Below are 14,119 nucleotides of genomic sequence, written 5' to 3' on the forward strand. Positions count from 1 at the left end.
ACCTTGCAAGGGACAGTGTGGGGCTTGCCGATCTTGTTCCCCCAGTAGCCTCGCCGCACAGGGACGATGGAGAGCTTGGCCAGGATGATGGCCCCGCGGATGGCAGTGGCTACCTCCTTGGAGCACTTAACACCCAGACCCACGTGTCCATTGTAGTCCCCAATGGCGACAAATGCCTTGAACCGGGTCCTCCAGCCAGCACGGGTCTGCTTTTGCACTGGCATTATTTTCAAAACTTCATCCTTCAGGGATGCCCCCAGGAAAAAATCAATGATCTCAGATTCCTTGATGGGCAGGGAGAAGAGATAGATCTCCTCTAGGGATTTGATCTTCTTGTCCTTGACCAGGCGGCCCAGCTTGGTGACGGGGATCCACTCTTTGTCCTCGGCTTTGCCTCGGCGAGCTCCGCGGCCTCCACCCCGGCCGCGACCCCGACCACGACCTCGGCCCCGGATGCCACTGCCGAATCCTCCACGGAAGCCGCCGCGGCTTCCCACTCCAGGGCCCCCGGGGCCTCCGGGCCCTCCAGCAGCACCGGCGTCATCCGCCATTTGGTGTTGTATTGAAGAAGCCCATTGTCCATTTTATAAGTTTAAGAAAGCATTCCTGAGTAGGCCAATTATATCTTTCTATTGGAAGCTCCACGTGATGCTTTGTTTCTACAACCCATGCCTAGACTGAATTAACAGTAAAATGTGTACTCTGGTCAGAGTCAGTGTTATCTAGAAGCCCAAAGGGAACTAGCATTTAGTGAGGCGTGTAATAGTGGTGCTGGCAGTATCATGGCAGGAAGGATAAACCAATAGCAGACCTATATAACAATCAGTCTTGGTGAGGGCAAAGCAGTTTGCACCAGCAGATTGGAGCAGTGGTTCTATAAAATGAATCTACCAGTTAGAGAAAGGGTGTTCACCCCTTTGTATGCATTCCTGTTGGACATGATGTCAGTGGCAAGACAGATTGCAAAGATTATGTTGAGTTTGGGCTAGGGCTGGTGGCATGGGGGTGCCATGGCATTTATCCCTAATTTTAAGGGTGCGGGACTGCGATGACTAGAGATCTCATTGACCTATTGAGCTAAGCGCACGGAGTAATATTTGAAAAGTGTGAGCAAATTAATTGGCTGTGACATAAAAATGAACTTCCTCTGTGGTGGCCTTGGCATGAATTGAGACATTAGACTTTAATTGTAGTATGCCAAGTCTGAGCAGCAATATATTCCCAATGTGGAAGGCTTCATAGGACATGATCCTGAATATGGAAACTGTTTTGAGCCCATAGACCAGAAAAAAAGCAATGAGGCCATTAGCTACCACCCTGGAGTCTATAAAAATATGAACAATAGACAGAGTTTTATTGGGGCATCCTAAGATATGTCCCTATGCTTTTGTGTCCTATTCCAGGTACCCTAAGTAGTCTTGAAAATCAAGGTCACTTGGTTAGGCAAATTACCGTCAAGATAAAAGCCTGAGGCTCTGAATTCCCACTTTGACTTAGTTTGGACCTTTAACTATACTTTGTATGTCCTTCACATTTTAAAAGATATTTTCAGCAGAATGTTTTATTACAGTACTGTGCTTTTTTATCTTAAAGGAGGAACTTGACATTTTTGTGATCTGTGCTGTTTTTAATTTTCCTAAATTCTTGTGTTTTATGTTAATGTTTTTTCGTATTCTGAATCTTACATTAATTTTCTTACTCCTTTTTTTTGTAATGGTTATCCTTATACCATTTTATTGACATCTAAATTTCTAAAATTTCTTACTGTCTTCTGCCAAACTGGACAAAGTAAGTCTTTCAGCGTGCAATTACTTCATTTCTTTCTCACCATTATCTTTCTTTTATTTTTTTAGTAACCCTTGACTTTCCCTCTCTGCTTTATTATTTAATTTTGTTAGACTACATCTTTGGGTAATTCTTAAAGTGTTAGGCTTCCTTTTCTTTCAGAATTTTGTGAAAGTTTCTCAAGACCTTTGTCTTCTAATGTTATTATATATTGTAGATAACCGTGATATTAAACTGGTTCTTGTTCCTTTGTAGGTAGCTTCATTTTCTCTTTATCCTTGGAGCTCATAAATCTCACCAGGATGTTTTTAGTTATTCTTCTCAGTGTTCCTCATAACACTTGGTTAATTATGCTCTTTTTAAAATCTGAACATTTTTTCCTGCTTCAGAAAAATTTCTTTGGTTCTTTTTAACTCACGTGTTCTTTCCCAGAAACCTTATTGTATAGCTGACAAGCCTACTGTATTGGGCTCATGTCACTTACTTTCTGAGAGACTTTCTCTGTGTAGTCTTTCAAGATGCCTATTGGATCATCAAACTCTTTTGTATAAACATTTTTAAGAGACCCTTTGTCTTAACAAATTATTTCTGCTTTATGGATTTTGTCAATTCTAGAATTTGATTTTAACCAATTTTTTTAAGAGTTTATATTTTATTGCTTAGCTCTTAGTAATCAGTTGCTTGGTTCCACCTGTAGATGATTGGTTTTGTGCATGTTTCCTTTATAAATTCTAATTCTTGGTCATCTGTTAATTTTAAAAGAGGGTTTAAATTGTTCTTTTGCACACGGTAGCATTACAGCTTAGCATTAGAGTTAGACCTCTGTTAAGTAAGAGATTTGATGTATTTGTAACCTCTAGTAGAACACTAATTTTAGTGTATGAATACTCAATTTTAGTAACCCCTTAGAATTCAGACATTTGTACAAATGAAAGTCTATGGAAGGGTCTGTCATATACTGGTAGGAACCCAAAAATAGGACTTAAATTTTCCACAGATTTATAGCCCATCAGAAATCCCCAAAGCCTTTGACAACTGTTGGTCCCCAATAATTGTCATACATCTGCCATTTCAATGTGTTTGGAATAGATGAGGGGTGCTCTATTCACTCTCTTGAACTGAAAATCCTTTGGTTTCTTTTAGATCTCAGACATCAGTGTTATGAGTTTGTTTTATACATGGTTTGTGCATATATATATATATATATGTGTGTGTGTACCTTCTTTGTCACATTTTAATATCAAAACTTTTTAAAAATCTCATAAAATGAGTTGGAAAGCCTGTCATAATTGCTCCTAGAAGGTTTAATAACACTTGCATCTAAAACTGTTGGGTGATGACTTCCTGCTACCTACTGTTTTTTACTTTTAAAAATTTTTGTGGTTATTGGTCTAACCTGCTTTGTTATCATTTCTTGAGAGTGGATTTTTATGATGTTTCTTACAAAAGCATTTCATTTCACTTGTTAACATACAGTTTGTAAAATAATTTAAATCTCCTATTATCATCACTGATATATATTATTCTCTTTTATTCATTAGATTTCCCACAATTTTAAGCTTTCTTAGTCTTTTCAGAGGGCTAGTTATTGGTTTTAATTATTCTTGCTTTTTTCTTAGTTTCCCTAAGTTCTACTTTTTTCTGTTAATTCTAGCTTCTCTTTTGGTTACTTTTTAATGAATGTGTTAATGCTGTGCTATTTCCTCATGAGTAGAGTTTTTGCCATGTTCTAGAACAGCGGTTCTCAACCTGTGGGTTGCAACTCCTTTGGGGGTCGAACGACCCTCTCACAGGGGTTGCCAGGTACTCGTATGTGGGCGTATCTGCATGTGGGCCTGGAGACGGATAGAGGAGCAGTGTCTCGGTTCCTAAGACCATCGAAAATATGTGTTTTCCGGTGGTCTTAGGCGTCCCCTGTGAAAGGTTGAGAACTGCTGTTCTAAAAGCATTGATAGTAGTATTTACGGCACATTTCTAATTTGTCAAAAATGGTCAGATTAATACCCAAGGACTCCTAATAATGTTGATGATATTTTTAAATTGTTGAAAAGGCTTTTTAAGAATACGTTTTGTCCATTATCATCAGTTAAGTTTATGTTCACTGTAACCCAGCAAACCACCCCCGCTTCATCTTAGATTTTTTTTTCTGGGTAAGCTGACAAAAAAGGATGTGTGTTTAGGCTTATCAATTCTCACAATTGTGGACTGGTTTTTTTATATATGGTGGTACATGTATTTAGTGGAATGGTATGCAGCCATTCTAATCAAATGAGTTGTAGTGACAGGGAAAGATAAAGGAGATTTTATGGTATATATTACAATTGGGAAAAAACAAGTTATATAACAATATAACCTCATTTGTATAAAAATATGCCTATAAAATCCTGATTTTTCGTTTTTTATTTATACATTTTTAAATAAAATTACATATTTAGAGTGGGCAACATGATCTGATATACATAGTGAAATGATTTCTATAGTGAAGGTAATTAACATGTCTCCTCACATACTTACCTTTTTTTATGTGATGAGAGCACCTGATATCTAATCTCTTATTGTATTTCCAGTATTCAGTACAGTACTAACTACAGTTGTCATGCATCTACATTACTTATAAAAATCTTGAGGGGTAGTCACTAAATTCTTAATGATTAATCTGATGAGCATTATTGGGAACTTTTCATGGTAAGCACAAGTGTTTAAATAATTGTACATTTAGTATGTTTGGGGTTGTTTTTTTAAGCCTTTGGAGTTTTGCTTTTTATATACTTATGAAGAATCTCAGTTTTTCATATTACTCTCTCTCCTTCTCTCTCTCTTTTAGCTACTGAAGTGGTGACTGTGTTTGTATTTCAAGAACCGTCACTGCTCTCCTCACTCCAGGATAATGGATTGACAGATGTCATGCTGCATGCACTGCTTATCAAAGATGTGAGTCCTTTCTGCTGCTCTGTAAAGAATGTTCCATGTATACCCCTCCCTGCAAAATCTCTCTTCTCTTCTCTTCTCTCTCTCTCCCTCCCTACCTCCCTCCTTCTTTCTCCCTCTCCCTTCTCGCCCCCCCCCAACCGGTCTCAGCAGTCTTATGGCATTCAAATTTTCAAATTGTATCTCTTGTCTTCTGTTTATAGTATTGAAACTAACTAGAGCCTGGTTGTTCAAGGGCCTGCCTATGTGTGATACCCTTGGCCAAAGTTTCTTAGCATGTACACCTGAATTCTTTTAGATGTCTTCAAACTCACTTTATCTTCTCTCCAGGTTCCTGCTACCCGTGAAGTCCTTGGTTCCCTCCCAAATGTATTCAGTGCACTCTGCTTGAATGCACGAGGTCTCCAGTCATTTGTACAGTGTCAGCCTTTTGAACGTCTCTTCAAAGTTCTTCTGTCTCCAGATTACCTCCCAGCCATGCGGAGGAGGAGGAGTTCTGATCCCCTTGGTAAATCACCAGGATTTATCTTAAAATAAATAATTGGTTTGCTATTGTGTCAAGATTTTAGATGATTAACAAGTCAACTGATTGGCAAGGAAACCCTTCCTTGACCTCACATCATTTCTCTGGCTAGGTACACTAAGCTTAATGGGAATTTTCACCATACATTGACTTGCAGGTAAAAAAGAATACTTCATCCTTAGCCTCTACTCATAGTATTTCCATACTTCTCAACAGTTCACTGTTAAATGTACTGTCATGGTGCTGGTGAGAAATGAGTTTTAGAGGATAGCAGATTTCTAGGTCCACCATCTAGTCTACAGCAAGAGAAGATATGAAGTCCCAAGGTGTTGATGCTGGTAATCTGTTTTAATATCCAAGTCCCTAAGATAGTCACAAATGAAAAGATTTCCTTCTCAGTGTATTTGAGACCAGATCGTTGAAGAATAGAAAGAAGGTAGGGCTCCAGAAAGAATCCAGTTTTCAAAAATGGGCGCTTGCTTTCAGCCTCCTCTGTAGCATTCTAGCCAGTATCATTGTTAATACCGGCAACCAGAGGGTTAATGGTTTGTGCTGCTTTACTCTCTTCAATATGCAATAGTAGTTCAGACCTTGACAGTAGAGATTGCCTGGATAAACTGCAGCATACATGGTTACTTTAAAATGTTTACTAGACTGGCAAGGTTTCCTTCCTCCTCCCCAGAGATTTGGTTGCCGAGGTTGGTATGAATTTGTTCGAGAAAGCACAACATTGGAAAATGACAGCAACCAGCTCAGTTTCTTCTTTCCTCCTTATATTGGCACAGAAAATAGCACAAGCTCTATTTTCTTCAGTCTTTCTAACAGTTCTTTTTTTTTTCTTTAAGGGGATACTGCATCCAACCTGGGGAGTGCTGTTGATGAGCTCATGAGACATCAGCCCACCCTCAAAACGGATGCAACGACTGCTATCATCAAGGTGGGAAGTGATAAGATTGTGACCATGGGCATGAGGGAGCAGTGAATGGGGAGTTTTTAGAAAAAGGCTTGGTGTACTGGAGGTCATTTGGATTCTTGGGCTGTGCCTATAAGAGGATTAGGTCAGTGATTTTTCTCCATGTGCTTGGGTTGATCTTTGCCCATCCCCCCCCCCCCAGAAAGTCAGTTAAGTATTGGTTTCTTATATAGGATATCAACAAGTTGCCAAGCCTTAGTTTCTGTTTATAAAAGCATGTTACCCTTTTGAATCTTTGTTTCTTGATTTTTTTTTTCACGTTTACTAGCCCTGTCAGTTGGCTTTTAGGGTTGTTAAAATAGTATATGAATTCCTGGGGCTTGATGAATTAGGACATGGAGTCAAATCAGTCAATCGCTTAACAGCCATGTAACCCTGAACAAGTTATTTACGTCCCTTGTTTGTAAAATGGGGTTAATGACTACATTTCAGGAATGGTGTATATAACATGTATTTAGTGTTTTGGTACTTCTATGTATAACACATAGAAAATAGTCCAAAAACGTTAGTTACCCCTCCCCATTCCATAATTGGTAATAAATAATCTTATTCCCTGTACCTTTCAGTTACTTGAAGAAATCTGTAATCTTGGGAAAGACCCTAAATACATCTGTCAGAAGCCATCAATCCAGAAGGCAGATGGCAGTGCCACTGCTCCTCCCCCAAGGTCTAATCATGCTGCAGAAGAGGCCTCTAGTGAGGATGAGGAGGAAGAGGAAGTACAGGCCATGCAGAGCTTTAATTCTACCCAGCAGAATGAAACCGAGCCTAATCAGCAGTAAGTGTTTTCAAGAAAGTTTCACTAGCCTTGTGATCTTGGGCATGTTGTTTTCATCTATAAAAGTGAGGGAATTGGATTCGATGATTAGGGTTCATGTGGCCCTAAGAGTCTAGAGGTAGGTTTGGTTTTTTTTTTCTTTGACCCTTGTGCTTTGACATTTAATTGTATTGGTTACCTTAGCAAGCTATCTTTCTTAAAAGCTGTTCATGAAATTGAATCAGAATCAGTATATCAAGTTGGTGGGCTTTCCTCAGTGGACTTAATGTTCTTTTTGTTGATGTGGTGTTCTACATCATTGGCTGCTTGATCGTTTCCATAAGTGAGCACATGTGGAACACTTTGCACTTTTGAAGCCTATCTCTTAAAAAGTCCTTAAGAGATACAGGGATTTGTTGTTTGTTTTTGCCTTTGTTTTTGTTAGATTAGTATCTATTTATTCCAGGTAAATCAGAAGGCTTTGGAATATACTATATGGTTTTAATTAGGCACAATAGATTTTCTTATTTCTATTTGAGGTTTTTTCTACGTAAAAATTGACTATCTGGATGGTGAGATGGGGTTGGGGGTAGGCTTAAAGACTGCTGGCTGGTAGTGGATAGTCCACCTGACTAGCTGTAACTCTTAATCACCTTCATGCTAGAAGTGGGTGTGATCCCTGTGGACAATCATGCATTCACTCATTTAATAGTGCTCTTGGCAAATAGATCAGTAGTTCTGAGAGAAGCATGGGCATTTTAGGCATGGATATGAATGGGTTTGAGCTTGGGACTTAAGAGAAGATTATAGTGGAGTTGACAGCAAAAGCAAAGGCCTAGACTCCAAAACTGATATGCCCTCCTGGAACTCTACCATGTTTCCCCAAAAATAAGACCTAACTGGAAAATAAGCCCTAGCATGATTTTCAGGGTGCTCGCAATATAAGCCCTACCCCACAATGAGCCCCAGTTAAGATCGTCAGCCAGACATGACTGTATTTGAATAAATGTAGATTTTTGTACATGAATAAAGGAATAAAATGCATCTTTTGAAGCAAAAGTTAGTATAAGACCTGGTCTTATTTGGGGGGAAACATGGTAGGAAGTGTTGAGCCTGTTGGTATGAGTTTTTTTGGAAGAGAGGCATTAACTACTAAGATTGTTTTGTGGAGCAGGCATCTTACCCTCTTACCCTTGTCTGAATAGGCAACCCTGCCTTCATTCTAGCAGCATCTTCTGTTTTGATCAGAACATTCTTTCTGGAAGAGGAAGATACCCTGAAAGAAAGCAAGATTATTTATTTACATATGAGTCAGAATCTTAGTGCAGTACCCTTGATTATCAGCCACCCTGCTGAGATAGGGTTCCCTTTCCTGCCTGCAAACAAGGTAAAGATTTCTTAAACATGGGTGGTGGTAGTAGTTTGGAGTCAAGCTGTGTGCATTCATCTGCATATAACTTCTTTTCTACCTGGGCATCTTACAGATACCTTAGATCTAATGTGCCCAGATTTCAAGCTGTCATGGTATAGTGACATTTTCTCAAGCCCTTATATTTCTTCACTTTCCATGATTTTCTTCGGATAGCATGTGTCACTATGTTCTATCCATATTTATCCCCCATCCCCACATTATCTTATCTCCTTTTCCATCTACCAAATTCCTGCAAGGCCAGCTCAAATGCATTATTTTTTTTTAAGATTTTTTATAAAAGTTTGAGCTATAACTGACAACATACTCTGGAGAGCAAGATCTTAAATGTCTCATTATTAAAGGAGCTTTTCCTTTTACCTCCAAATAGGAAGTCGATCATTTGTGTTCTCCTGACAGTTTGTCAAAATTATTCATATATGCTAATAGCTTCCCCACACTAATCTGTATGCTCCTTCAGGGCAAGGGACCATGTCTCATTCAGCAGTGTATCCCAACCACTTCATAACAGTAGATAATCAGTCAATAAACATTTATTTAGTGGATTGATGGAATGGATCAAGAGCATTAGATTAAGGATTCCCTGAGTTTTGAATGCCAAGAGAGAGCTAGCTGGCCCTAATGAAACATGAACAAGAATGAAGAGACAGTAAAAGTCTAGACCTGCAGCATGAATACTCCACCACATTGTTAGTCATGTGGCTTCTAAGCCACAAAGGACTTTAGTAATTGATGTTCCATGGTATCCATGTTTTTCTATGCTCTGCGTGGTCTGGGTGTTTTCACTACCTCACATAACATACCTGAGAGTCTCACAAATGTTGAGATATAGATATATAGATATATAGATGTAGATATAGATAGATATAGATATAGATATAGATATATACTTTTCCACTTCTGCCACCTTCAGATGTCTCAGTTAGGACTACATGTATTATTAGGGCTGGAAGGAGAAGCAAGAGACTGTCTAAACTCAACCTCCATTTTGAAAGCTACAATGTATTAAAGGGAAAGTTTTTTATCTCCTTATCCCAAGCAGTTGTTATGGTAGGAGTTGCTATATGCTTTCTGCTGATATGGGAAGAGACTTAGAAAAATTTGCAGTATGTGCCACCCCTCTCCCCCGAAGTCTTCGTACCCACCCCCAAACACAAAATTCTTCAGTGGGACTCACGAACAAATTCCTATCTTCCATGCCCTCGTCTGTTTTCCAATGCTTTAAATACACGAGTAAATTTTTTCCAGTATTTTCTATTGATGTGTAATTTCTACAACTAAACTGCACAGGTTTTAAGTTTTATATTTCCCTACTCTAAAATGAGGCAATTACTTATTTCTATCATCATAGAGTAATTTAGGCTATTCTAGAACAGCATATAAATAGAATAAATGGAGTCTTGTATGTGTATCATATCTGACGTATGTACTTACTTGTACCTGGCTTCTGTTGCTCAACATGTTTTTGAGGTGTGTTTTTCATTGTTTCATAGGCTTTTTTTCATTGTTTAGTAATATTCCAGTGTATGAATATACTACAGTGTTTATCCATTCTCCTTGTTGATGGACTTTTTGAGTTTCCATATTTTTCCAGGCTAAGACAGTGTTCTCTTTTCCCTTATTTTTTCCCAAAATCCACAACTATTGTTTAAAAATGATGTTTGTATTTGATCTTGAGATACATGGTTTTGTGCTAGAGATCTGGAATAAAGAAACTTAGACACTACAGTCTACCCCACATACATGGAGCTCTGTTCTTCATGCAGAGGCATTCATTACAGGTGGTGCTAAATACTTCCCTTTTGGCCTCTTCTGCCTTCTAAATTGTTTGATGTCAGCAAAACTGATAGTACTGGGGATGAATATGCTTGCCAGTAAGTAATCGCGGGTTTTAGTTGGGACAACATGATTTATTTTGTGGTCAATTTCATTTACTTTGCCTAACTTTAACTGCCTATCATAAACAATTTGAAAGGTATGGGTTCAGGGGTCGGCAAACTTTTGAGACAGAATTGCTGCCAGGGGTCAGCAAACTGCAGCTCGCATACATGTGGCTCTGAAGTAAAATTGAAAATGAAAATAAAACTACCATAGTTTCATTTATAAAATTTTTGAAGTATATTAGTCACATAATTGTGATTATGTAAAAATATATTTATGGCTCTCGAATAATTTTTAAATTGTTGCGAGGGACAGGATTGGCTCTTCCAGGGGTCAGCAAACTTTTGAGACGGAACGTACCCAAAGAGCCACAAGTGGCTCGCGAGCTGCAGTTTGCAGACCCCTGGGTTATATAAATCCATGTGGTCTTGGGAACTTGAATAGCAGCTGTCTGGACTTTAAAGGGAGCGAATGCAGGGAAGCAGTTGTTCCCTGAATCATGGACCACTGGGAGGAGTTCTTTACCAAAGACAGCTGTGTTTCCTCAAGAGCTGGAAGAAAGACCTGGTTTCCTCCACATCACCCCCCCCCCAAAAAAATACCCATGAGGCCTGTACTATGACAGTTGGAATCCTCCTTAACTTCTGATTAAGGGCTTCTGCACCATAAATGCACATCAAATTGACCAGAGTAAAATTGAGTTTGGAAAAGTGCGCATGTTTTGGAGAGGGAGAGACAGGAAGTTTTTAATTTGACAGTTAAGGTAAATTGTTTCATCATAGGTATGCAGTCTTTTATTGTTTCAAAAATACTATGGGTGAACATTTCATATGAGGTTAAGATTAGAGTGACGTTTTTCTTAAAACCAGTTGGTAGAGGAATTCGTACTGGAGAGAATTGATCATTTTTACTATTTGTATATGACCTCCTGAGCCTGGAAGCCAAAAAATGAGGGTAGAGGGGAAGTGGTTACTGAACAAGTTTATTCTTGGAATTGGATTAAGAACCTCTGTTGGTTGTTTCCTCTTATTCTCTCCAACTTTCATTTAGCAAATGAATGAAGTACCAGGGTCTCATTTTATGTTATTGCCTTGGCTCTTTGCCATTATGTTTGGCTTCTGCAAAGGTGTCTTATTGGGCTACTGCTAGAGCCACACCTGTGCTGCTTAACTGTAGGGATGGATCTCTGGGTTGGGTTCTTTCCAAGGAGGTGCAATCCAGCTGGGGTAGACAATGGTGTGAGTTGCAGGGAACACTGCAAATGTTGCATAGTCAAGGGAAGGTTTGTGATTTTTTTTTCCCATGCAATCATTTCACTCCTGTCTTTTGGGTTCTCCCTTTATGTTATATATATATATATATATATATATATATATATATACACACACACACACACACATATATATATGTGTGTGTGTGTATATATATAATATTATTTTTTCCTGAATTCTCCATTGGGCATGTTCATAACATCCTACCCAAATCCTAGCTCTGGATATTTCATTGGTGGAGCCATTTGTGATGCCTCTCTATTCTCTTTGCCTAGTCTAGATTTTTCTGCCAAATGTCCTTGTGCCTAGCAAACCTTTATTCACGTTTTATCTTGCTCAGAGATGAAAACTATTAAGATTCTTGCCAACTTTTCTTGCCTTCTCTTTCCCGCTACCTCTCCCTTCCATCTCTGCCTTTTCTCCTAAAATCTGTTCCAAGGGCCTATATGCAAAGCACTCCTTATTTGACTCAAGTTTTGTCCCTTCCTAGGGTTTATCTTTGAGGTAGATTTTGTTTCATTTCAATATACTTTATGGGTTTTTCCCTCTGTTTATTTTTTGCAAATGCTAAGATGTAGCCATTGTACTAAAGCCTGCATTTTCTGTGGCTATGGCATTATTGCAGCCTTTTCATCTGCAGTGTGGCATTGAAGCATCTGAAGCAAAAGACCTAATCACAATTTTTGGATAGTTTAGGAACTGTTGTGATGCAAGCACAGATTGTTAGAGAAAGAGGCCTTAGGTCTTGACTTCATCTTTGACCAATTTTGACTATTCTGGATGGTTTGTCAATCTAAGCATGGGATTTTGAGTAAAATTAAATTGCATTTCCTGTTCTGTAACTAAACCTGATACAAGAACATGGTATGATGTTTATAAATTTGTTTCTTTAGTTCCTTTCTTTAAGTCAAATGTTTAAGTCTCTTAATTGAACTTGCTTATTTTTAATATTTTCATATTGATGAATTCCTCCTACAGTAGTTTGCCTAAGATAGGGTAATTTCTTCTGAGATATGTACAAATGCCTGTGAGTTTGTGAAGGTTCGTTTTTTTTTCTTTTATGCTCTCAGCCTAGTCAGGCTAGGAAAGCTAGCTGCAGAATTGATTGCAGCTCTTATTTTTTCTTGTGAGATAGATAGATAGATAGATAAATAGATAGATGGCTGTTAAGTCTAACTTAGTAAAAGGCCTAGAATTTCATGCTGTGCCCCCCCCCCTTTCCTCACTTTGTTCTCTTGTACTGGTATTTTGGATTTCTGTGTAACTTTCTCTTTTCTCTTTCAACAGGGTTGTTGGTACCGAGGAACGTATTCCTATTCCCCTCATGGATTACATACTTAATGTGGTAAGATTCATGGTGGGGCCAAATGAATACAGGTGTGTGCTTTTCTGGTAAATATGAGGTTACAAAATAATCCATTGATTTCTGTGTTTTTATTTTTACTTGGGCCCCTTAAAGTACGGAGCAGTGTGGAAAGATGTTCAAACCTTGTTCTGTGAAGCTGGTTTGCTAAAAATTAGCCAACAATCCCCCTTTTTTGGATATTCCCAATTTTCTGTTTGTTGTTACCATTCCCCATTGAAATCCAAATAGGGAGTGGGCTTTATTAAGCCAGTCCAGTATTATCTTTGAATGTGTCTAACATATATTTTTCCCCATGAACTTTTCTTTTTTTAAAAAATTGTGTTCTTTTAACTTCTGTGTGTCTCACAGGAAAAAGTGAAGAGTTCATCTGTTTCCGTAATTGTGTACATATATGGGGAAGTCCACTTAGCATTTGTTCTAGCCCGTTAAGCACTTCCAAGACTTCCAGAGATGGTTTCTCTTGTGCCTGTGTGTTTGTTGCCCACATTTTATGTGTTTACCCTTACAAAATGCTTTATTTGGTCCGAATCACTCCTCCAGAGTTCTAGGTTTCATTTGAGGGAAAGTTTCCATGTTTGCTTCCAGGGGAGAGGCAACACATTATCATAGCAGCACTAAATGAGAAAATAAAGAGATTAGACCTGATTCTGCCACTAATTCCTGGTGTGGCCCTGGGCAAGTCATTTAACCTCATTGTGCTCTCATTATATGATTTCAGGTGTGGCTGAAAAGGTATTGGGTTGTCGAAAAAGGCATGATGTATTTTTTCTGTTTTTTGTTGCAAAAATGCGTCATGACTTTTCCGACAACCCAGTAGATTGGTAAGAAGTAACTATTCCTTGTTTTCTGAATGTTTAAGGTCTATAATCATATATCTATCCCTGTTTACCTGAGGTTTCAGGTATTCTAGAAAATATTAATTTTGTGACTAAGGCTACCTCTGTTCTTATTTCAAGCTGGCCTTTTAGATCCAAGTGTCAGGCTCTGACTTTTTTTTTCATTATTTTCATTACCTAGATGAAATTTGTGGAATCTATTCTGAGCAACAATACAACAGATGACCACTGCCAGGAATTTGTGAATCAGAAAGGACTCTTACCTTTGGTTACCATTTTGGGTCTTCCCAATCTGCCCATTGACTTTCCCACATCCGCAGCCTGTCAGGCTGTTGCAGGTGTATGCAAATCGATATTGGTAAGAAGCATC

General features: G+C 38.6%; 1 protein-coding gene and 1 pseudogene across 15 annotated transcripts in view; one reads left to right on the forward strand and one right to left on the reverse strand.

Moving 5' to 3' along the window:
* LOC109396371 (40S ribosomal protein S2 pseudogene) overlaps positions 1–568 on the reverse strand; it is a 23,601-nt pseudogene extending 23,033 nt beyond the window's left edge. The window contains exon 1 of the transcript XR_002126841.1: positions 3–568. The product of XR_002126841.1 is annotated as a 40S ribosomal protein S2 pseudogene (transcript). The remainder of the gene's footprint in view (positions 1–2) is intronic.
* The window catches only part of HUWE1 (HECT, UBA and WWE domain containing E3 ubiquitin protein ligase 1), a 169,949-nt gene that overhangs the window by 88,586 nt on the left and 67,244 nt on the right, over positions 1–14,119 (forward strand). For all 14 annotated transcript variants that reach the window (XM_019668123.1, XM_019668130.1, XM_019668129.1 and 11 more), the window contains 6 exons: positions 4,610–4,716; positions 5,044–5,221; positions 6,082–6,173; positions 6,776–6,987; positions 12,835–12,892; positions 13,931–14,107. In XM_019668123.1, the coding sequence (XP_019523668.1) occupies positions 4,610–4,716; positions 5,044–5,221; positions 6,082–6,173; positions 6,776–6,987; positions 12,835–12,892; positions 13,931–14,107 (824 nt within the window). The remainder of the gene's footprint in view (positions 1–4,609; positions 4,717–5,043; positions 5,222–6,081; positions 6,174–6,775; positions 6,988–12,834; positions 12,893–13,930; positions 14,108–14,119) is intronic.

The sequence above is a fragment of the Hipposideros armiger genome, unplaced genomic scaffold, assembly GCF_001890085.2.
Source record: "Hipposideros armiger isolate ML-2016 unplaced genomic scaffold, ASM189008v1 scaffold_518, whole genome shotgun sequence".
Classification (NCBI taxonomy): domain Eukaryota; kingdom Metazoa; phylum Chordata; class Mammalia; order Chiroptera; family Hipposideridae; genus Hipposideros; species Hipposideros armiger.